Genomic DNA, 24,510 nt, shown 5'->3' with positions numbered 1-24,510 from the left:
GGTCGGGATACGCTCTTCCCCATCCCACTTTCTTCTTCAAAAATAAACTAGGGCGGGAAAGAGAGGCAGGATCCCCTCCACACAGATGGCATTCCAGCAGTACTGTCATCATCCAGCTTGTGCTGCAGCCTTGACAGTGGTTTATCTTTAGGCACTGCAACCTTGCTGCACTACGGGAGGGTGCTTGAAGGGGAGTACAGCTAAGCATACAGTGAGTCATGCTCATCCCTGTGGAAATCAAGTCAGGGACAGACTAAGTCTCGGGAAAAGAAATGCAAAAGGGCTCAATGCGAAGCCACGTCCCCGCTGCCCCCCATACCTGTCGGCTGGCGGGATCTTGCCTCTTTCAGGTAGTAGAGGGCCTTGTTGAAGTCACCCAGGTGGTAAAATGCCACTCCCGATCGATAGAGCGCCTTGAAGTTCTCGCCTTCTTTCTGAAGCACTTTGAGGCAGTACTCCTTGACTCGCTCGTAATTCACCAGCTCGGCCTGGAGCAGGCAGGCTGCAGGGGATGGGGATGATGGGGAGACAGACAGACAGACAGACAGGAGAACATTAGTGCTGTATTCCTCCCTGCTCCTACAATCTGCATGGGGGAAGAGAGCAGCTTAGGTGAGGGAAATGACTCAGACCCGTGATTCAGGAAGGGTGCAGTCATATGGATTGTTTGCCAAACAAACACGATTGTTCGCAATTTAAATACCAACGCTTCTATTTTTGGCATTGTGAAGTGAAGGGATTGTGATTGCTCCTGGGGGGCCGGGGGAGAGAGTGCGAGAAGGTAAACATCCCTCGCAGAGCGGGAACACCGTACGGTCTCGTGGCAGCAACCGGCTTCGTTTGTAGTAAAACCGCTTCTCAGACTGAGGGCTGGAGCTCAGCAAAGTACAAAAAGGCAGTCAAACAGTTATCTGACAAGGAAAAAAGGAACTAAATTGGATCAAAGTTTGTATTTGGCTTAATGCAAGGCTGTTAGATTTACAAATAATGTGTAATTGTCTTTTATCCAGGAAGTCCTGGATGGAGTTTTACTATAGGAACAACAAAGGGCTCTGCTCTGTTGGAATGTGCTGCTAGCAAACCAGAGGTACCTGGAGTTGTAGTACAGGGAACAAACGTGCTATGCTATCTGCTTTCTGCAGAGTACTGCAACACGAGTTCATCCCGAGAGGTCAGCTCTGCTGACTTCCTAAAGGAAAACGTAAACACGGTGAAGAAACAGCATGCTGAGGACTCCGTGCGCTGAAGGACAATTGTTGCATAAATGTCAAGGAGCTGAAGAAAATCTCCATAGTGAGTTTCCCACAACTGGGAGTGAAATGAAGGGGAAAGGGGGAGATCCCAGAGGCATGCTTTACAGCCCTGTTTGTGGCACACCGTAGTGCTTACTCCGGGGGGCTAAACTTCATTAGGCGTATTGGGCGTTAAGAATGGTTTGGGGAGCAGTGACAAGAATAGGACATGGTGCAGTCACAGCCTTTGGGGAAACGAGGAAAGTTGTGCTGTCCACAAGCCCACCTGGTGCTGCGATCCAAGGCAACTTTGGGAACGACACAATTTGGGGAAGGGGGAAGGAAGGCAGGATGCCGCTGCGAGGACCAGTTCTGAGACTGGCAGTGTGAAGTGCCAGGGCATGGAGAGAAATTTCCCATGGCAGGTGGTGTTACTCAGTGTGTCTCTGGCAAGGAGGAGACTCGCTGCTCCTGCAAATCCCAGTCATCACAGCTCAGGTGTCACCAATGAACAGCCAGCCTGCACTTTTTGCATGGTAACTGCAGCCTGCAGCTGAGAGGATACCATGCTGGGTCAGGAATATGATATGGTTCTTGATCCCCCTCCCCTGCCCCCCTCAAGTAAGCCCCACTCTGTATCTCACTTCAGGTTTCACGAGCAGGAGGTTGGCTAGATGACCTCCAGAGATTCCTTCCGACCTAAATTAGTCCAAGTCTACGATCGGTTAACACAGGCAGAATACATTCCTAACCCAAGTACGCATTGAAAGCTTAAATAGCTAACTAGGAACAATTATCAACAGGCTTTTACCAGTAGAGAACTGATGGTACAGATGTGTTGAGCGAGGAAGGCAGAACTAGCCCCACTGCTGGTAGGTTTGGTTGAGTGACGCAGTAATTACTAACGAGAGCTTTGTCCCGTTTGCTTTAATGATGGACTCTCAATATATTTGAACAGCTCCTGCCATTAAAGTGCACAGGTATTTCAAAGGCATCTGGTTGCTTGCTATTTGATTGCCAGTTACAAACATGTATGTTTCTGAAAGCTTAGCAGCATTTCCTTATCCAGAATTTGTCCCTTCCTATTTGTCAAACATTCATTTTTCTCACTCTATTTCTAATGGAGCTCGAAGTGACTGTGCCTTGTTTTCCTTTATTTTTCAAAGCTATTAAAAAGATGGCTGTGTAAATTTACTGCTGGCTTCAGAGCCCTGGAAACGGGATTGCTTTGTTTATCTGCTGACCAGTAGCATGTACAGCAGTGGCAGTCGCTTTCTGCACGCTGCCAATCTGATCCAGCCTTTCACGTTCTCTGAAACTGCCTTTCAGAGCAACTCAGGGGGTGGATTTCAGTCTCTCTGTTCATTTACTACTTGGTATTTCCAGTTAGTCATAGAAAATGATTCTGTGAAAAATGACAGGCAGTCTATTCATGTATATTAACTCAGTAATTCCGTATTGGACTTGCTTCATGGATCGGTTTAAAAGAAAATAAAAAGTCTCCCACATCCTGCTAATTCATAAACCCGAATGGGCTTCCAGATACCCAGCTGGGTCCTTTCTGTGGCTCGCGCTCACAGTAAAGATTCTGCAGGGCATCCCCACTAACCGTGCACGCAGCAGAGAGGAGTCGGTACCACATGGCTAGCAGGAGATACGCGTGTTTACCCGAACAAAGCGAGCAGATGGATGCGCAGGAAACAGTTCGCCTGGAAGAGTTGGCCATTTGGAGATCCAGCGCTGGAAGCGGCCGTTGGAAATGAACCTGGAGGGAGTATCTGCCTTATAAATATTTAGAGGTGCGTGCTTTCAGTTCTTGGTGGACTGAAATGATCTTAATGGACTGTGATTCAATGCAAATATTGAGGCTGCTAGTAATTCAGCTTTCAGAAATGGAAGAGACATGGAAGCCTTGTACTTCCTATCTAATTCAGTCAGGGGAGAATTGTTTTGAAAACGTGTTGTTTTCCTAAACAGACATGCGCATCTCTGGCTGGCAGTGTTTGTTTACTACATCAAACACCCCATCACCCTCCTTTTCCATTCCTAATAGGCCCCCGGTGAATCCTTCTGAGGAACAGAGCTCACTCAAAGGGACTGAATCCAGGGGTTTATCCAGCTCCTCCTCCACCTTTCTTGAAACTGAATGGGCTCGGTCCTGCACAGCACCATCTCTAGTAGCTCTCTGGTGATTAGAAGGGTGCCCTTTACTTGCAGACGCAAAGCCACAGTCACCCGTTCCCTACAGGTCTCATTGCATTGTAATGCAGCATCTGGTGGCTACATCCCTCCAGCTCAGAATGCAGGGTGTCCTGCTTCCCCGCAGCGTGCGATGGTCATCCATCGTGCTTGATTATCATTCTCAATTTGGCAGCTGATTTATTGTGTCAGCTTAGGCAATAAGTAACTCCTAATTTTTAAAACCGTGTATATCACATGGTGATGAAGAATCCCTATCTGCTATAAAATAAGCCGATTTGAAACTACTGGGTGAAATGTGCCATGGGGAGGGGGCGAAGGTTAATGCTATTAGCTCCAGTGGAGGGGCCCTGTCCATCATGCTTCCCAAACGACTGCTGATGTTTAAGCAAGGAAATAGGAAGTTTGGCTATTTTTCTTCATAACAGGAGCGTTAAGCCCAGATTTCTAAGTTTTAATTTGTGGACTCAATCTATGCCAGCCAGTTCCGTGAGCTGCAACAATTTGAGAGGTGCAGTACAGACCTGGTACCAGCAGATAACTGTACCGTCGGAGCTAATTTGTTTGGCCCTGCTCAAGCAGAAGGTTAGGCAAAACAAAGATTAAGCACCTGTAGAGCCAAAATACATCTACTCCTTTAACATTTGCCAGTAGCTGTGGTTAGCAATGGTGGGAAGTTGTAACTAAAATCCCAGCAGTTGAGGGTTTTGGATTCTACTTTATTGCACCCTGAATTAATTTTGAATTTCAGAGTATCTTTCAGGAAAATATCTACGCTTGACAGGTGCCAGTGAGAGACGATCCATGACAGCCCTTTTCTCCCAAAGGTTAATTATTTTCATTGTTTAAGAAACATCACTATGTTTCTATACTGATTTTTTTGTTTAGTTGCAATTACTAGCCACACTTTGCTACCCTGAAAAGCTCGTGTTTCCTTGTTGCATTGGTACTCTGATCAAATCACCATTCCATCTTCTCTTTAATTGCCTGCATAAAGAAGTGCCTGGAGTCTCTTATTAAAACCCCCCATATTTTTCAGCTTTCCCCACTCCTATAGCTGCTCTCTGAGCCCTCAAAATGAAGTTAAACTGGAAGTGCTGTCAGTTAGCATCTTACCAGAGAAACCTCTTCTGTGTGAATACCTCTGCAGGTTATGCAAATAGCTCATTTTGGCCCAGACTTTTGGCTTCTAATTTTGGCTGAGCTAAGAACTAAGTCTGGAAGTAGGCTGTACAGGTTTTAACATGGAGATTTTGAACAACAATATCAAGAGCCTCGCCTACCCGACAATTTTCACCAAAGGTTAAATCTGCATGCCAGAACTATCCTCCAGACACAGTTTATACCAGTGGCTAAATTCCCGCTGTAGGCAAGGCTCAAGACCTATCTGTGTTACAGAACACTTAGAGTGGGCCAAATTACTGTGCAAACAATGTTAGCATATCCCTACCCCGTGGCATGTTCCTTGGGCTCAGCGCACTGTGTTAGTCATAACAGGAATTCCATTTGCTGTTGTTCTGGGAGATGAAAATGCCCTTGCCCTACAGGAGCATCTTGGGTTGCAAGTTTATATTTCACAAACTCCTGTCTTGTTTGCAGTTTGCTATCACCCAGGTGAGCTGGTAGCACTGCCTATTTTTAAGATTGCCTTGTGCCTTCTACTGTAGGAGAGAGTCTGCTGCTTATAACTTTGTTGGTCTTTTAAGTTTTGGGGCTAAAATACTCTACGTGTGATGTCTGCCTTTGATGTCTGCTTTTGGAAAACATCAGCCAAGACTCTTCAGGTATTTCTGAAAAACAGGCTAGGGAAACATACCTTATTTTTTCCCTTGTTAAAGATCTCTGGTGACTGTCTTTGGATTTGTCTCATGCCCTCTCATCGTTTGGCTTTGCAAACTGAAATCTGGCAGGTATCATTTGTGTCAAGCAGGTGCCTTCTGTTATCCCTGGGGTAACCTATAGCTGGCCAACTGATAACCTTCTGAAAATAAAACCAGCATAGTACTGCATATAACCTTCTGAAAATAAACCCAGTATAGTTCTGCATATAGTACTCAGAATCTGGAACCCAAATCCTTTGAATATGAATCTGGATAAAGAAGTGCCTGGAGTCTCTTATTAAAACCCCCCATATTTTTCAGCTTTCCCCACTCCTATAGCTGCTCTCTGAGCCCTCAAAATGAAGTTAAACTTTAGAATCTGGAACCCAAATCCTTTGAATATTCAGTCCACCCTAGGCACAATCCGATCTAGGAAAAAGCAGGGATTTGGAAACTTCGAGAGCAAAAAAATTCCCTTATTGGCTCACTGGTCACAGGAAGAAAGAGGAGCAGAAAGTGGAAACCAAGCTGAGAGGGGTTGTCTCGGTTATGTCAGAAAGACATGGAGACAGATGCTTGCAAGGGAAGGAGAGCGGGGCTGAGGGCCACGTGGGGACGGAGGCAGAGAACTTCTGGGGTGGTGAAAGGGGTGTATGGGTGGGGAGTTGAGGTCTATTGAGGAGGGAAAGTCTGGGGGGAGAAGTGGAGTTAGGAGTTTGGGACAAGGTGCTAAGGATGTAGAGACGCAGCGCAGCTAGCCTGGGAACCAAGAGGATGCTCATTTATAGCAGTGAAATCCCAGCAGAGGAAACCAGTCTCCCTAGGTGCGTATGGCAGCAGCTCCTCTAGCGGATCACTTAACCACAATCACATTCTTGCTCTGAATCATCTTTTTCTCTGCTGGGTATACTCACCAAGGGATACTAACCTGCAATGCTGAAAGGTAGCCCTTGCAAATACTCCCTGGAGCCTGGAGCGGGTGTCCTATGCAAGGGCTAATAGTCATGTGGTTGAACCACTCCTGTATAGCCACGCAAAAGGCTCTGAATCCAAATGACACTTGTTTTCCACCCCTTAGACTGAAAAAACCAGCCTGTATTGATTTGTTTGGTTGCAAATCAGAAGGAAGTAGCTAAACCCATGACTGCTTAAACCTGAACTGGATATTCCCTCTTTATTGTATTTATTCTTGACTCTACCACTGGAGTTTAAGAGCCTATGTGGATTATTACTCCTTAGCAAGTGCTAGGTACTCCAACCACTGCAAACTCAATGTGTATTTCACAAACTGACAGTGCCATTCCCCGAAATAACCACAATTAAACTCTGCAAAATACTTTGCTTTATGATGATCTCGCCCCAAGTATAGCAGCCAGCAGCTCACTCAAAATCGTTTAGATTGCAGGAAGATGGTGCATATTCTTGCTCTGGTTCTACTCTGGAAAACATATGATTGATGCTTTGATATAACTGCTTTGGGGTTTTATTCAGACATTTGATTGAGACCTTTAGAGATCATGGAACAGGCTTTGTTCTCATATCTCGTTAAGACTTGAACTAATAAGGCAGACTAGGAGAGTCTCATACTTCCATTACTTCAGAAGGGTTGGCATCCCTCATGGTGATGTTCTTCCTCAGAAAAGAGAAAACATGACAGTAATAAGTTCTGGTTTGAGTTAAGTGTTTGGGAAGAAAAATTATTGGAATATACCTCCCCCCAAACCCAACCCAACCCATCCCAAACCCAACCCAACCCCCCAAAAAACCAACCAAGAAACAACCCGGGGGGGGGGGGGGGGGGGGAGGAGTTTGTCTTGGAATAGGCAGGAATCTTCTAACCATGCTACTAATGGAAGTATTATTAATCTCTGCATGCTGCAGTCTCTGTAAATGGGATTTACAAAAAGCACATAGAGCTTACAATGTCCACTGGAAAAATCAAAAGGGATACCATTACTACATGAGACTGAAAATTTCAGCCATGTGTTAGTAATATAAATTATAATTAAATTCTAAAAGAAATCAGGTAAAATGTGCCATAAAATTATGCTGAAAATGTAAAGGGTTATCTTAGATTAAAAGTCACCTTGGACTTAAACTACTGTAATTGTAATGTACAGAATAAAAAGACCTGGACTGCCGGAATGCTTATCCAAATTTGTCTGAAGTTGAAGTTACTGATGCTGAGCATGCAGACTGCACGGGCTACGTGTGGATGGCACAGCCCAATTTTTAACCTATGTTTTAACCCGTGTTAAATTTTCAATCCGGATTGGCACTAAAAGGAGCCATATAACGTGTGGGAATGTAAGAAGCCTACACCAAGGGAAGAAAGCAGAGGTGATAAAGCATCTGTATCTGCACTGAGCTCCATGTGTGCTGTGCCTTTCAAGAATGCAACCCGGCAGTCCTCAAAAGAGGATGTTTAAAGCATCTTTTTTTCAGAGCAATGCCACATGCAGTTTCACTACTAGGCTGAGACACTAATTAGGATCTGCAGTTTCCAAACAATCTCTTCCATGAAATATTTCTCTTCTTTCTCTATAGTCCAAGCTTGCAAACAAAGAGTATTTTCTGGCTTCTCACCAATAAAAAGCTAATTATAGACAGCTTGATAATGTCTGGCAATAATCTGATCAGCTGACTCCTAGTTCCTGGACAACCTTAATGGGATGAAAAGGGAATATCAGAATGACAGTACACCTTTCCAGCCAGTGGTTCTCATTTATTCCTCTGCAGGTACCAAAAAGGCCTAAAGATGCCCGTATGTTTCTGCTTGTGGGGAAACGTGTGGAAAATTAAAATCCAAACTGTATGACAGGTTGTCTCTCTCCGTAGGGAGGGATTAATGCTAAATGAGGTGTGGATCCACAAATGTTTGGAGAGCCCAAGGAGAGCCACCTCTTCCGAGCTGCCTTCCCCTTCTGCTCGGCCTGCCTCTCAATTTGTAGAGAGATACCAGCTGTCCCTCCCCATCCTCCCTTCTTGGCCACGCTCTCCTTCCAATACATAGCGTGGTCTCCTTCAGTTCTCTGCTGCTCCTGAGTCCTCCATACCTCTTCCAGAAGAAAGACCCTTACTTCACTGGTCCGATTAGCTTTTTTAGGAGAAAAAGAGACAGTAGTAGTGAGTGAAGTATGCTGACCCTTCCACCATCATGCACATGAAGAGGCACCCAGCAGTTCTCAGAGGAGCTGCTGAGCCTGTGTCAGACTTTTTGTGGCTGGCAGCCCACCCTAGGACTCTGCCTATTGCCATCCCTTGGAGTGCACAGGGCTGGTAACAAGGAGATAAGTAACAGCTAATGTGAGCTGTCAGAACAAATCAGTTTAACTTCAGTCTGAGATGGGTGATCAATCTTGAGGATAAAGGAGAAACAGCGGATGTTATGTATCTTGGCTTTTACGCTAGCCAAATGACAAATTTTAGTGACATTTTCTTAAGCAAACTGAAGGACCACAGTCTAAATGAATAGACTTAACTCTGTTAACAAAGTGAAAGACAATGTTAAGTAGGCTTCCGCACTGATCTGTCCTAGGCCCCATGGTATTTAGTATTGTCAGTAAAGAGCTAAATGACAGACTGCAGACTGCCTCGTCAATTTGTAGATAACACCAAAATGTGAGGAGCTGGTGTATGTTGGAAGACAGGGTAGAATTCCAAAGGATCCCCACAAACTGGCGGTGTCCTGATAAAAAGAGGGTGCAGTTTGACAGGGGCAAGTTAAAGGTCCTACAGTTACGCAGGAAAAAACCCCCCACTGTGTGAGTACAGCAGGAGAACAGTTGGTTGGAGAGCAATTCAGCTGAAAAGGATACGGGGAGTGAAGTGGATCGCCAGCTAAAGTCAACAAGGCTATACTGTTAATGAAGAAAAACGCACACCAACATGTATGAAAAGAAGCAGTTTGCAAGACGTGAGAGTACTGTGTCTCATTTTGGATGCCAATCTGGAAAGAAAATGTGGATGTAATCCACAGGAGGATCCTGACAATAACAAGTGGTCCAGCGAAGACAGAAAATAAACCCTCAAGGAGACAGTAAGGGAAGATAGGCTAATAGTGTTCACACATGTAAAAAGAAAAAATCCCAAACCTTGTAATGCAAAGAAGGGTACAACCAGGATACAATCTGTTCTTCTTGTACTTGGGAAGTAAGAAGAGGGCTTACATTTCAGCTAGGAAGTACTTTCTAGCAGTGAAGAGAGCGAAGCATTGAAAGAGACTGCTTGGGGAAGTTGTGAAGGTTCCCAGCGTTGCAAGTGTTTAAGAACAGCTTAAGCAAATGTTACCTGGGATATGTCTTATTTGTACCCTTGTACCACACATGGGTATGGATAGAAGACTCTTGAACTGCTGTTCAGCTCTGCAGTCCCGTTATTGATTGTCCTGTAACACTCAGAGCATGGAGGGTCCTCAGTTCTTGATGGCTGCCATTAGCACTAACTCCTATGAGAAGGTCCTCTTGGAGGATGTCAGAGCAACATCCTAGCCAGACACGTGAATAAGCACTTCAGTAACAGCAGGCATGAATGATTTCTGCCTTTGCCATGTGTTTATGTTCCCATATTGCAGACTCTTCTAATTTGAAACAGTGCGGTTCTTTAGAAGTGTTCATTATTTCTAAATGATTCTTAAGCTACTTCAAGGCAAGTTTGTGGTGATTTATGCTTCTATTTTGTCACAAATCTGGTGATATAATAGTGCAGTTTTCCTTGAAAGGGCCAAAGCTTGGAAAAGCAAGGAATTTCAGCAAACTTTTCATCGGATCCTCATAGCTTCTGTTTTGAAAGAGTATTTTGACCTACCAGTTCCTGTAGTTACTGGTCCTTCAAATCAAAACCAGAGGCTTACTGAAAATTCTTAGTTATGGTAATATTAAAGAAATATTTAAAACCTAGATGCCAAGCAAACAGTAATTGTTTTCTGAAGCCAAAATCTGCCCCTAGCTGTGTACCAGCAAATCTTTATTCTACCAAAATAAAGAGCTTAAGGTGGAGATGATCTTCGTATTGCATCTTCTAATCTCCATGCCTTTGATCTTCCCAGCCAGGAGAGGTAGGAGCAAAGTCCTAGGAAAGCACTGGTAGAGCAAGAGCTTCAGTCAGCTTTTAACTACTAGATCATTCTGACTCTATAATATCCATAAATACTAGCTCCTCCTGCAGCCACTTTAGAAAAGATGGAAGTCCCTTCTGTTTGTTTTTGCCAGGGCTGTTATTGTTGATCTGCCAGGTTAAACCCCGCGGAGGTTTCCTCCTCTATGACTTTATATTTAGCTAGTAATCTTTGACTCATCTTTATCTTTTAAATCAGTACTCATCTAGTCCAGTCAATACGACTTCAGATATGTTTGGCCTTCAGATCTACTGTTCCAGTTGCTATTTATTCCACCGCCTCTTCCTTGTCGTTTGCTTTTGTTCACCTTGTGTTGCTTTACTCTCTCACTGTGGCAGCTTCTCTACATCGTACCCTTTCCTCCTCTGGCCTCCTGTTGCTATTGACACCCACCGGAGGAATCTGGTCTCTAGAGTCGTTTTCACAAGGGAAAAGTACGTAGAACTTTATCAGAGATTAGCCGCATCAGATGGTGACAATCACGTGGGAAGTGCCTGGAGTTCAACAGCAGTCCAACCCTAATGAGTGCTACCAAATATTTTATGATTCTTGCCAGAGTATATTACGCAGTGACACTAAGGTCTTAATGGAATGGAGTTTTGGGGTTTTTTTTAAACCCATCTGAGACAAGGAGGGGATTTCTGTAAGTAGGGAGACGCTTTGGAGGAAGTGATGGATTTCAAGCTGCCTTCTCTACTGAAGGGTAAAGCATCCTTTGCTCATAGTGGTTCAAACAACTGACAGCGGTACTGTGAAATGCAGCTGGAACAGCTTGAAGGCTCTGAGATGAAGCCACTGACAGTTGTGCATGCCACGATTGCCTCAAGCCTGGCTTACTGCGGCATGTTCAATTTGGGATGAAAGCTAGCACTTTATCCTGTACCACAAACAAGGCAGGATGACGTGGCTGGGTAACATCTGTGCGCCGTGCCCTGTGGTGGCTCACAGTTCACCTCCCAGGACACGTGAAAGAGCTGACAATTGCAGAGTCGGCTAAGGGGTGGAGAGCAGGCTGTCTCCGGGGCCACCTCCTTGTGTATTCATACCATCTATAATTGATAGGGACTGAAATGCTTTTGGTTTTTCCTTGAACTCTCCGTAGCTGAAAAGACTCATCTGGCAAGATGGAGAGGTCAAATGGGGAGGAACATTTCCTTCATTAAAATAAGAACCCATTCACATGTTTTATCCAGGTCCAGTGTAGCCCAAAGCCTTTCCATTTTAATGATGTTTTGAAACAGAGAGAAACCTTTATGGCCTCTGTGGGAGGGGAACAACTGACAGAATCAAAGAGGCAGAGGATGCTCAAGTCAACTGTTTTCTAACTAACTGAAGAGAGAGAGGTATAAACCAAAGCTCTCAACCTTCTTTTCCTTAAAAATGCACTAAACAAACTTGCAAAGAAGAGTGGCTTGTCAGCAACAGAGCCAACTAATGCTGGCTGTGTCAGGCTGTGTCACCTGGCTGTGCTTTGACAGACGGTGTAAAGTGAGCTTAAGCATCACCCTTTTGTGTAGCTGGGCCTCTACTGTCCTTGCCTCTTCCCTGCCCTCCATTTATACCATATAAACTTAGCACCATTGAGACATCAAATCTAGTTGGCCAACAGGTTTGAAAGTTATTGGGATGGGACTGACAAGCAGAGCACGGAAAACATACGTGCTTATGACTCATTTCCTTCGGAAATCAGGCTGAAAACGAATAAACTAAAGACCAGAGGGATGATTCAGTGTATTATTTGCTTGAAAAGGTCAGGGTTTGAACTGTGCAGGAGCATAAGCCAATCTTCTAATAAGATGTCTTCTCTTTAATATAAGCTGTGGCAAAGTGCTTCAGGTAAAGATCTCGGATCATTCCCAAACCCTTCATAAACTACGTCTGTGCAACGCATTGCTGGCGGAATGGAAGAATGAGGTAGGAGTGTGTGTCTGATTTGGAGCACGTGGAGGGTAACTTCCACCCCAAGCAGACAGTATAGCGTGTTTTCAGGCATCTGGAACACTGGAATCGTTGTACTCAATCAGGCCAATAATACAATTCTCTATCCTGGCTATGCCTTTTCAGTTAAGCTAGGGAAGGTGAAGATATTGTGAAGAATTATGTGGTGGCTAAAGAAGCTGAAATGGGTTCTGCTGACAAGTATATTGTTCTGTAAATAGAGATCACTAGTAGCATACCTCAGGAATTAATTTCAGAATTGAGCTCGTTTAGTGTTTTGTTAATACCCCTATGTAAAAGTAGGAGCGCCCTACTGACTGTGAAGTTGAAAGGTACTGTCAAAAGGGATGAGGATGACAATGTGATATGACAAGAACTACATGACCTGGTACACAGCAGTGAATTTATTTGGGATGGAAGTTGGTAATACAAAATTGAAGACCATGCTCTTTGGGACTAATAAGAATTTTTGCTAGAATTTGTGAGCTCATGAGCTGGAAACAACCAAAGAGGAAAAGGATGTGAATATGCTAGCTGATCACAGGACGACTGAGTCATTTATGTGACACGGCTGTGGACAGGGAAATGAAAATCTCGGGGAAGTTTATTCATAAATCCAAACCAGTTAGCAGTGGTTCTCAAGCATGAAAATGTAATATTTGCTTTACAGTTTTTATCCTATCTAATACAGCAGTGAACATTCTGATTAGTTATGTTTCTAAGCTTTCTTTTCTAACCTTATTAGGTTTTTTAACTCCATGACACCTTCTGGCACCGTACTCCAAGTTAATCAGCCCTGGGTTTTAAAAATTATTTTGTATTAATCTATTAATTCAATTTACCCCCCCGCACCATGAGCAAAGCTCCTGAGCTGCCTCAGTTTGAGCTCCATCACGCTAGTTAGAGAATGTATAAAGGAAAATGAATACATTTTCTTTGTACTTCCAGTATAGGTGAGGGCCTTGTGCTGCTCTGGTTTCCTTGCAACATGAATGCACTACCGTGTCTTAAGCAATTAATCAGTGCAAAGCATTTAAGAGGATAGTAATCTAGGATTTGAATTATACTAGTATTAAAAAAATATGGTGACTAAAGGAGCTGAGGCTTAACTCTGCACCACACTGTTTGATGAGAGAATTGTTGCTACAGGCATGGGACAGAGATTCTGATCTGATTCTTTTTGAAGCACTAGACAACAAAAAAAGTGCCTTTGCACAACAATGGTTAGGGCTGACTTATGATGATTTTCCAGAGCATCATAACAGACTCCTTCCCTCATCATTCTGCTTCTGCAAGACCAACTGGGTGGGGTGATGACCTTCCCGGGCAGCTCCTGTCTGGGAGAGGCTATGGCCATTCCATGGATTTGTTCTCTGGAAGCTGGATGAAACGTAATCTTTCTGGCCTCTCCCTCTCCAGGAGCAGTATTGGGCAGAGGAATGTGAATGCTCACAGGTTCTTCCCTGCAGTTGGTTGAGAGATCATTCTTTATATCATAAAGATGCTTTTCATATCAGGGTGAATTTGTGGATTAGATGGTGACTGTAGGGATAGCACAGCATACCGAAGGTAGATGTTTGTTAGTCACATCAGCCCAGGAATAGCGAAAGGAAGCACTAAAGGTCTGACATAACTTCTCGAGTCCCCAGCGCTTCCTCTGCTTCTGGTTTGCTTCTGGGAGTAAATTTCCTCTCCCACACACTACACTGGGGAATGTGCAGGGCAAGGGTACCCCCCTGCTTGTTTTGTATTCTCCTCTCCATCTGCTTCAGGTAGCAGTAAACAGCTCTGCTGCCTGGAGTCAAGTCTTCCAAGCTAGAAAAGACCTCAGATAAGCAGCATCCAGCTGCGCTGATCTGAAATCAGTCTTTGCATGTTAGGCTAAGCCTTTCAGATGCAGCAGACAGGTAGCAAATTTCCACCACTGCCTGATTAGGTTCTACCAAGAGGGCCGTGAACCCTCTTGCTTTACAGAATAAGGTGACTTACAGCAAGGTAGACACCTCACTTGAGTTGCCTGAGGTTGGAAATGAGTTGTTCAGATGTCCCTGATGTGGCCAGGCCAGAGTAACACCAGAGCTGTGAAAACTAACAGCTGTAATCAGGGCATTACAGGAGCTTTGGAATCAAAATTTGAGGAATACTAGTTTGGTGGCTCTTTGCTGGCTGACCCAGCGGCTCCTTTCCAGCAGCTCCCAGGCAACTAGATCGACGGCTAGATTAGCAGAGTTTTGCTGCCTGCCACTCTGATATGAAAGGAGTTGCTGTTGCCATCGATGCAGAACAATCTACATGACAGCCCCCTAAACTGGCAGCAAGTAAATGCAACGGGCAGTGTTCCTACTAAAGAAAGGAAGGGAATACTGAGCAGTGGCTAGAAAAGTATTTGCTTTAGTAGGGCAGAGATTTGACCTGTCAAACACGGATGCGTTGGAGAAGGAAAAATGCTGTAGCCTTGCAACCAACAATCAGTGTCCTGTGTCCTGAAAGGCTTATTCAGCAGTGTAAAGATGGTTGTTCTCTCCACCTAGGGACGTGTACAGAGATGCAGCTCCTGCCTTGTTGATGGTACATATGAATGAATAGGACAGAGATGTCACGATAGTCAGCAGCTTGGGACATAGGACTTGTCAGGCAATTTGGGTTCTTCGGCAAACAGATCCACAACTGCTAGAGGTGCAAACAGCAGGAGATTGCTTTTTTCCCCCCCGACTCCTGTCGGGAGACTGTTGCGGAACCATTCAGGGGTGGTGACAACACAGCCTAAGGCTTTCAAGATGAGCATGTGCTGCTGCGATGGGCAAAGCTGTGATCATGGCTACACAGGACAAGCATGTGTTAAAATTCACGCCCCTGATCAAAAGAGTTGGTCATTTTACCAAGGGGAATGACAAAGGGTGCGAAGATAGACACAGAATATAGTCACATGCTTGCACACGTACATGCTGTTGCAGAGATGTGCTCTTCCTTGTTACACATAAATTGGTAAGCAGCACCAACTGACTGGCTTTCTGTAGGTGTCACAGCAGAGATGGGCTTTGAGGGGAGCCAGGAAGGGAGAGAAGCTCCAACCTGCACTAATATACCGCAGGCAAAATCAGCTCAAAGGAATCGGGTGCAACCAGGTGCTGTGGGGCGCAGGATGAGAACGAAGGGGATGAGGGGACCTTGTTGGCAGAACAGAGATGGGGGAAGCCCAGGAAGGGACGAAACTTTGTCCGGGAGGTCTAACCTAGCTGCGTTACAACTGGGAGAGCCAGTAGAGGAATTCAAAGGGTAAAGGCACAGACTGTGTAAGCAGCCCTGACTCCTGAGCTGAGAAACATGATGGGAGAACTGGGTACACAGGACAAGCCAAGGAGAAGCAGATGGTGCTATCCAGCCTATGAGCCTCAGGGCAATGGCACGTCAAGAGTTTTGGAGAGCAGGGAGAATGGAGTGGATTTTGAAGTAAAGATCATGACATTAGCTATTGCCGATGGATAGTAACAGATGAGCTCTGGCACGTCAAGCTATGACAGCTAAAGATCATTGCTCCCAGCTGTCGCTTCTGCCAGGGGTTATAACAGAGAGAAAACGTGACTTTGCCCAATTCGTTTCCATGAATTGTCTTAGTATTGTTTCTAGAGGGGTCCTGAACTCCGCGGCTGCCTAGGCAAGCGCATAAGAACGGAGCAAGTTAACAGTGTCCCACTACCACCTCCCAGCCTCACGCAAGTGAGCGTGCCCCAGCTGGAGTTACCTTCAGCAATTCCAGCAAAGCTTCCAGAAACCGCGCTGACTCTACGACCTTTGTTAAAGAGAACAGAACAGTTATGCTCCACGCCACCCCAAGAAGATTTACCTGCATTCATCGATCAATGTCCTAAGCTTACTGTTTCCCATCCAAGATGCAGTGCAGGAATGAACAAAAGGAGACAGATTCCTCAGCAGCCATTAGTAACAACTTTCTAGTTAATGATAGTTAATATTGACTCTTTTTCAAAGCATTTTTAACCCTCAGTGTTAGTCACTGGTACGGTAGCCTGAGTAAGCTGAAAACAAGGTTAATAAACAGTTGTTCCTTCTGTATCAGTTTCTCATCTGTGAAGTGAGAGAACAAAGAAGAAAATAAATAGCCGGTAAATTTTCTCAAAACTTCATGATGTATTTTCTCCCTTTCTTCATCTTGTTTCCTCAGTTTCACAGTCTTTTGTATGTTATTTTCTGTGAGATGGCACAATGTCAAGAAGAAACTGGGACCTGGCTATTTAGACCTCCCCTTTTATTTATACTGTTTACTTTTACCGTTCTTTTCCTCACAGCAGCTCCTTTATCAGGTGTGCATTAGATCTCATCCTAAAATCCTAATGTGAAAATTTCTGATGACCCTCCATTCTTGGAGCATCAGTTACACTGCTCAGAGGACACCCTGGGGATGTGCTGCTGAACCGATAAGCAGTTCTAGGAGAAAGGGTGGAGAAACAGGTCTGGAGTTGGGTTAGAAATTTCTGGGTCCGAGCCGAAGTGAACAGAAAGAAAAGAAAGATGCTCCACCTGCTGAACCATGTAGAGGTGGCCTAGCTCCCAGAAAAGGAGGTAACCATGGAGCTCACGGGTGTATTTAGCAATAGACTGGGAACCAGCTTTCATTTTGACACCAGCTTTTATTGAACCAGCTGAACCATCTTCAGCACAGCACTGATGGAAACCTGTGGAGGTGTAAGAGGCGGTGACTCATTGTGGGACTTTTGCTGGAGGAACTCTAGGACGGCATTTCAGAAGAGGATGGAGTAAAGCTGGCAGGACGTGCTACTACAGAACTCTCAGAAAACATACCAGCGTTCTCAAGGTGGAGAGCAACCAGTACTCTTCAGGTGAACAAATTAACCACCGCTCTGTTCTTGTAGAAGCTTTGTGATTTTTGACACCTCCCGCTTCATCTCCCATGGTAAGCTGTAGCTAGACGTGGCTGGATCTCAGCTCACCAAGACTGCAGCTCCTCTGGGCAGTCTGGCCAGGCAATCTATACCTGCTCAGTACTCTACTTCAGGCAAATGGTGACAAGGTCACCCGGGACAGGCTTCTCCTCGTGCAAAGGGAATTAAACACGTGGTAGACGTGGCTGCAAAAAAACCCCACCAGATCCTGAAGTTTTTTAAAAGTCTTGGGAAGAATAGCAACATATGTAGAGGAAAATGCATCTCCTGCCTCAGCAAGAGAGATGCTGTCAGACGTGTATCACTTAAACCAAGTTTGGTGGCAGCTCGCCATCCTTTCTCTTCCTCCCTCCCGCCCCCCCGGCATCTGGATGTATTTCCATCCCATCCTCTCAATGCACAAGAAACTCCCTGAACAGGGAGGATTTCGTTCTCCAAAATAAAAGGGAACAGGTAAATACCGAGTATTTCTAAAGAGTAATTCACGGCAATGGCTTCAAACCCCACTTCTTTCTTAAATACATGTCAGGGTTTGGGCTTATCACTAAAAAACCACACATAGTCATCTGTGTTTATTGTCTGCTGCAGTTGCACCTACTGGGAGCAGTAATTGCATCAGGCCTGTGAAACAAGATATGCCCATGCACTCTGGCTGGGTAGATCTATCTAAACCAAGAGCGTTGGGAAAGTCCCCCCTCAATCAGTGAAAGTGCAGACCATATCCTGCTCTGTTTGCTGTTGTCTCTCTCTCCCATCGCACGGCCTCCTTACCGAGGGTGTTTTTTGTTGATGCAGCAGATAAAAAACCTCTTCACATCAAGCAACAATCCAAGACTGCTTTAACACCCACAGCACCATGTGTCCTGGTAGAGTCTGTACTTGTTAACGGCTATATACTGGGATGGGATTTTAGCAGAGACTCCTGGTGAGGAGTTCTAGTGGGTGGTCAGTGGAGACAAGTTTTACCAGCTTTTCTCACGTTTAGTTATATTTTTACTTGGATTAAGTATTATAAGTATTCTTATTTGGATTTCTCAGCAAAGTCTGCACAACTGGTGACGGCTGGAAGTAGTACCTACACCCCAGCCTAGGGCCCGAGGGTGCTAGGGGGTTCCTGAGCTGCTGGAAGTGCCGTGTTTTGTGGACTGTTGCTGTCACCTTTGCAGTCGTGAATGGTACCAGTGGCAAGTTTCTGCCAGCGCCAAACCTCATTAACCAGGCTGAGATGTATCTTGGATTGCTACGTTTTGTAATATACTGCCAAGACTCCTATAGTAAACTAAACATACCTGAACGGGGATATAAACACGTTACATTTCATTTACATTCATGTAATGAACAAAGCCTTCCAGTACTCCCAAGAGGTCACAAACGCAGATGGATAAACTGAGGTTCGAAGAATGGAAAGATTTGGTGAAGATACCACAACTGGTTAGCGCAGAGAGGGAGGATTAGAAACCCAGATCCCCCAGTGCCAGTCCTCATCCCCAGTTCTCTCCCTGGTTCCGTTTCTCCTGCCAGGATTAGCTCCAGCATTTCTGCACGCTTAGGAAAACCAGCAAAGGTTTGCTTATTGCGCCGCGACATTCCCTCACCAGAAAAGCTTAAAGCTATGCTTACCCTTAGCATTTTGCTCCTTTGGAATGACTAGGACTTGTTTCTCTCTGCAGAGTAGACATAGTCCTTTTGACCCTGTAAACTTGTAGGCAGTAATGCTGGAATAAAATAATCATTGCATTTAATGAGAGTAATGGTTGCATTTGTAGTAGGTAAACGATCCCTACCTGCACGCAGTGCATAAAGCATTTAAGCTTCTTCTAGATCAAAGATGCTATACTGTAGGAGTGGAAAGGAGACTCAGACCTGAGGGATATTTGGCCAGTTTGCTTTTCCGCAGGCATTCTTCATACGTTCACCTTTTTTTAAAAGAATACAAACCGCTGACTTGGAGGAAACTCAGTTGAATGCACCATCAGGATGAGACTGTGGTCCCTGTTCTTTATTTTTCAATAGGGCTAAGAGAGGCAAAAAGAGGTCAAGTGACTTCCTCAAGGTCAGAGACTGTCAGTGAGTCATAAAGAAGGGACTGTTTGCCTTACAGCCCTGCATTCATTCTGCAAGGCTCTATGCTGCTGGGAGGCTTTTTCTTTGCCTAGCCTAGCAATTTCTGGGAGCCTTGACCATGCTGCTGCTCTTGCCTCTGGTGACATTTATCAGACAGACTTATGGCAAAAGGAAGGGGTATCGGCAGGCCCGTGTAAGAACGCGGCAGTGCTGGATTTTGCAGATGTGAGGGGGGGTCCCTTGAAGGCAAAACTCTGGGAGCTTAAACTGAAGCCCAGATAGTAGCTTAGTGAAAGAAATGTGAGCAGCACTGCCAATGGCAAGCAGTGAAAATCCTAGACCGATTTAAAATATTAAAAAAAAAAAAAATCACATGAATTTAAAAGCCAGTAGATTTGGGATCCTTTGAAATGGGCTAAATAGTTCAGGTTGTGGGGGTGCCACATGGCTCCACAACAGGGGACCTTAGAAAACCCACTGAATATTGGGGGGGTCCCGTTAAATACAAGAGCTGCCCACCCCACCTCACGGTATAAGAATTGCCTGTTGAAGGTGCTCTACAAAAGAAGCAGAGCTAAACAAGAACCTGTGTGCACGTTTGTGCCTAAATTTACACTTTGCAAGGCAACAGAGGCATGAACAACAGTTTAGTGTTTGCCCACATGCTCTTACTCATGTCATCAGTCAGATGAAAAAAAAAACCCAACAACCAACGCCAGCCTTCGCCCATGAGATTGTCCCAAATCCCCTTTGGCTGTATGTTTCGCACCTACTTGTTTGGCTAGGTGCATATTTACCTCTAGTTGATGCTCTCCTCTGACTGGTACGCTGCATCTAAACAAGTAATTATTTGTGTGTGTGCATCTATATTTGTGATGCAAAACACCTCTGACAGGTGGATGTGTGGTGGCCACATGAAAAATGACAGTGCAAAAGCAAGGTGGGCTTCTTAAATGCTAAGCTTAAAGAGTAAGCGGAGGTGCTAAAAGAACTTGATAATAAGGACACTCAGATGACAGCTGCTAATGCTACCGGGTATACATCAGAGCTAAGGGAAAAACTGCTTTCTCTAGAATTGACATATACTGCTGTTATGCTCTCTGCACTACGCGGATTTATTTATTTTAAAAACAATTCTAGGCACTCATTCAGTGCTCAGGAGCAAAACTCTCTGCATCTCCTCCCCTCCCCACGTCAAATAACACCGACTTCAACTCTAACAGCATGCGCTGGTGCCTCTGCTAGAGCCCACTGTGTAAAGAAATTGGTGGCTTCTGCTGCACCACGCTTAGAAAATAATGTCCCACTGCTGCACCTCTTGAAGTCGCTATTAGAACAGTATACTAATTATTATGACAGTTCTGGGGAAACTCCCTCCCCGCTCTTCCCTTCTCTTCAGACACAAATTCACAGATCCTCTTGCTAGAATGGGAGTTCTGGGATTGGGCTAGGAGTAGCAACACTGCAATTCCAGTTTAACTGCACGCTCCCCTCCCCAACATGCGGGGCACTTCTTTAAAATTGCTTGCAGGCAGCCCAGCAGACACACATGAAGCTACGCATTTCCGAGGCAAATGCTGTTCTCTGCTCTGTGCGTGCCATCTACTGAAAACATGTGACAACCGTCTGTGCAAAACGACAGCTTGACCTGCTGTGAGGTTATCCCAGGAAAAGCACTGCTTGCAGCTCCAGGGTTAATTATACTCATCTCCTCTTGTGTTCACACTGGTTAAATTTAGGAAAAAAAATCTGTTCAAATCTAGGTTAAAGATGGAGCATGTTTCTCACACTGTCTGATTGCTACTGCTGACAAGATCAAACACAAGCAACAGTGAAAAAAATTCCCCGCACCAACGCGAAACGGTAAATAAATGAGCTGGACAATGACCATTACGCAGGACAACTCCGTCAGCAGGAGCGGACACATTTCTAGCAAGTGGAACCTGTGCACTCAGCAGAAAGTGCCACAGAAGCAAATCCCATCCCTCCCTCCCACTTCATTTACCTTCTACCTACCACGTCTCTGTTGGTATTTAGCAGAGATATTGCCTGCGAGTACTTTTTCAAGCCCAGGAACTCGCCAAGCTATGCTGTTCAGAGTATTACGGGCTCTTTGTATAACCCCGCCAATCTAAAAGATCCTTGCCAAATACAATGGATTTTAATAAACCTGGGAACAGAGATTTGGGGAGAGGCATAATTACAGCTGTGCAATTATGGTATCGCTCTGGAATCTCACCTGCCTCTCCCTCCATGCCATTTCAACAGGCTTTTGAAGTAAGAGTATTTGAAAACGTGATGCAAGGGGGCTAAATTGTGCCCCCATTGCATCCCAAAAGGCACGTCGAGTATAACAGATTGGCATGGATGAAGGCAAGAGAAGATGCTGGCTTGGCGTTTCAGACCATTCGCTTTATTCTGCGTCTTTTTTAGCACCAGACAACAGGAAACAAAGCTAACCAATGCTGTCTAGGAAGCCAAAAGCCGAGCGACGGCGACAGCTGACACGCTAATGTCCTGATTTTCGCCATTTTTTCCCCCCAAGGATATGAAGGGTAACGAGCGACCTTTCATCCTTGTGGAAAACAGCAGAGCTTTAGTAACGTTGTCACTTTGCGCACCTCGTCCGGGTTACGAACGCTCTCTTCTCGGTACGTACCTAGGCACAAGTTTTTGGTTTAGGGATGCTTTCAGGCTTGGAAAGAAAGAATCCGTGCGCTGCTAGGGACCAAAAATTACCCAAGCAAGAACTGCAGGATCGCAGGTTAAGCTCCCTGAAGGCAACAGGAGTTCTGTCTCTGTAAGGACTTCAGAATCAGCCCACAAAGTAGTTAAACCTCCCACCCCTCCCCTCCATCTTCCTGCAGCACTTCTTCTAAACCGATGGCAGAGAGCAAAGGGAGCGATGGTCGGCCGTCTACTGACCACAGCGCTGACTGGCAGCTAGCGAAAAGCCAGTCTTGTCTTATTTGCTTTCAACTTTCACTGCTCCGAGGCCGGAGAATTCTTTTTATACCTAGCGCTGTTCGGAGCCATTGCAGCGGCGCCCAAACCCTTCCCCTTCCTTACATCAAATGTGGTAGAAGGAGTCTCCCTCCCTCCCTGTAATACTGCTCATTACCGGCGCCAGACCGGCAGCCGCGCTGAGGGGACCGAAGGACATCCCGGGCCGAGGGAAGAGCGCAGCCTGCAATCTCGGCCGGCTCCCCAGCCGCAATTTCTGCAAGTCCGAGCCTCCCGCGTACGCCCCGCTGCCTCGTCACCTGTCTCCCAGGGGAAGAGGGCGCGGGGATTCACCAGCGGCGGCCGGAGCAGCCGCCGGGGCCGGGCAGGGCCGGGGCGGGGGGCGGGGGGGGGGACCGCAGGCGAGAGCGGCCCGGCCGGGCGCCCCCTCCCCAGCGCTGCCGGAGCCGGCCGGGCACCGGGCCGGGCACCGGGCCGGGCACCGGCAGCCCTCCTGCGCCGAACGGGAGAACAGAACCAGCAACGGAAGACGACGGAAGGAAAGGGCGATGAAACGGGCGGAGAGGGGAGGCAGCGCTGCTTGGCGGAGGGGAAGGGAGGTGTGCGCGGCCAAGGTTTTGGGGACCCCGCCGCCGCCCCGCGCCCCGCGGCCCCGCTGACCTGCCAGGCTGTTGTAGCAGTCCACCTCGATGGCCTCCACCGCCTGCCGCTGCTCCTCGCTGAGCCCGCCGGCGGCGGCGGCGGCGGCGGTGGCGGCGGGAGGGCGCTGCCCGGCCGGCTCCTGGCTCAGCAGCAGCAGCAGCGCCTTCAGCTCCAGCAGGGCGCGGTGGTACTTGCCGATGGCCTCCCGGAATTTCTTGTCCTTGTAGCACTGCGCCCCTTCGCTCTTGAAATCCAGCGCCCGCCCGATGAGCTCGCCCGGCTCCGCGCTGCCCGTCGCCGCCGCCCGCGGCTGGGCTCCCCCCGCGGGGCCGTGCCCGTCGCCCGCCCCGCGGCCGCCGGCGTTCAGCTTCCCCGCCGCCGGGCTGGCCCTCTCCATGGCCGCCGCCGCCGCCGCCGCCGCCGCCGCCCGGCTCCCGCGCCGCCCTACGCGGGCGATGCCGCGGCGCCCGCCGCCGCGCTGCCGGCCTTGCCCCCGCGCCGCTCCCCGGCTCCGCCGCTCGCTCCCATCCTCCGGCGGCCGCCGCTCCTCCTCCCCCGCCCCGCAGCCCGCGGGGCGCCCGCCTCCGCCCGCCCCCGCCACCAGCCGCCCGCCGCGGCCACCGCCGTCCCCCCCCCCCCAACCCCCCAGCACCGCACCGCCGCGACCCCCCGCCCGGCGCCGCGCAGGGGGCTGCGGGGGCCCGGCCCCTCGGCTCCCCGAACCGGCCGCCCCCACAGAGACCCCCCCCCTCACACACACACACACACACGCACGCACGCACAGCGCTCTCCCTGCAGCCGCCGGTAGGCGAGCCCCTTCCCCTCCGGCGCCTTAGGGTCTGGCGTCCCCGGCCGCGGGCCGGGATCCCGTGGCCTCCCTTCCCCTCCTCGCCCCGGTTTCCCTTCTCCCTCGCCTCTCCCAGATCCCACCAGCGGCCGTCCGCCGCCTACGCCCACCCGCTCGCGGTCCCTCGGGGGGTGTCGGGGTGCAGACGAGCGCCGGGCGAAGGGGCCTGCTGTGCCCTCTGCGCCGGGGCAGCGAAACCGAGGGCCAGCAACTGCCCCCCGCGCCAGAACCTCGGGGGCTTGGACTCTCCTGAGCCCGGTTCTCCCACGTGCGGCTGAAAAATGGGTCGACGCCTCGCCCGTGCCGGGAACGTTTCCCGGTTTGGGGGCGTCGGTGGGGAGCGGGTGTCCTCGTGTAGACAAACGGCGGAAGAACTGCTCTCGGCACCGCGTTCGAGCTGCTGTTCCGCCGAACACCGTGTCTGCACCGTGCGTTGGAGCAGTTCGGTGTGTTTGGGGTGCGTCGTTGGGGCAAGATGTTTTGTAGGTCGTACCTCAGGCTTAAAAATGAGAGGACGGATGAAAATAGAGTGGGGGGTTTTTTTCCTCAGTAACGTATTGGGAGGCGTCTTTTCGTTAGCCGGGTAACTTTTACATGGTAAAGCTGCAGCTGTGGTACGATGTGTTCAAGCTTCCCTCTGCGACCAGGAGGACATTTTAAAATGGACTCTGAAGTTTCTCTCTGAGGTACGTCCAGCCTAGTGTGATGGCATGTGGTGGTGCAGCGCTGGGCAAACTGGGATAGCCGTGCAGCACAGCTCCATGTAAAA

At 47.5% G+C, this 24,510-nt stretch overlaps 1 protein-coding gene across 1 annotated transcript in view; it reads right to left on the bottom strand.

Moving 5' to 3' along the window:
* TTC9 (tetratricopeptide repeat domain 9) overlaps positions 1-23,424 on the bottom strand; it is a 29,433-nt gene extending 6,009 nt beyond the window's left edge. Inside the window, exons 1-2 of the mRNA XM_049825679.1 lie at positions 22,913-23,424; positions 320-502 (exon numbers count right to left, since the gene is read on the bottom strand). Coding sequence (XP_049681636.1) covers positions 320-502; positions 22,913-23,291 — 562 coding nt within the window. The 5' untranslated portion in view covers positions 23,292-23,424. The remainder of the gene's footprint in view (positions 1-319; positions 503-22,912) is intronic.
* Positions 23,425-24,510: the final 1,086 nt, after the last annotated feature.

The sequence above is a fragment of the Accipiter gentilis genome, chromosome 22, assembly GCF_929443795.1.
Source record: "Accipiter gentilis chromosome 22, bAccGen1.1, whole genome shotgun sequence".
Taxonomy (NCBI): domain Eukaryota; kingdom Metazoa; phylum Chordata; class Aves; order Accipitriformes; family Accipitridae; genus Astur; species Astur gentilis.
The sequence above is the reverse complement of the archived record's forward strand: the minus strand, read 5'-3'. Positions and strand labels throughout refer to the sequence as shown.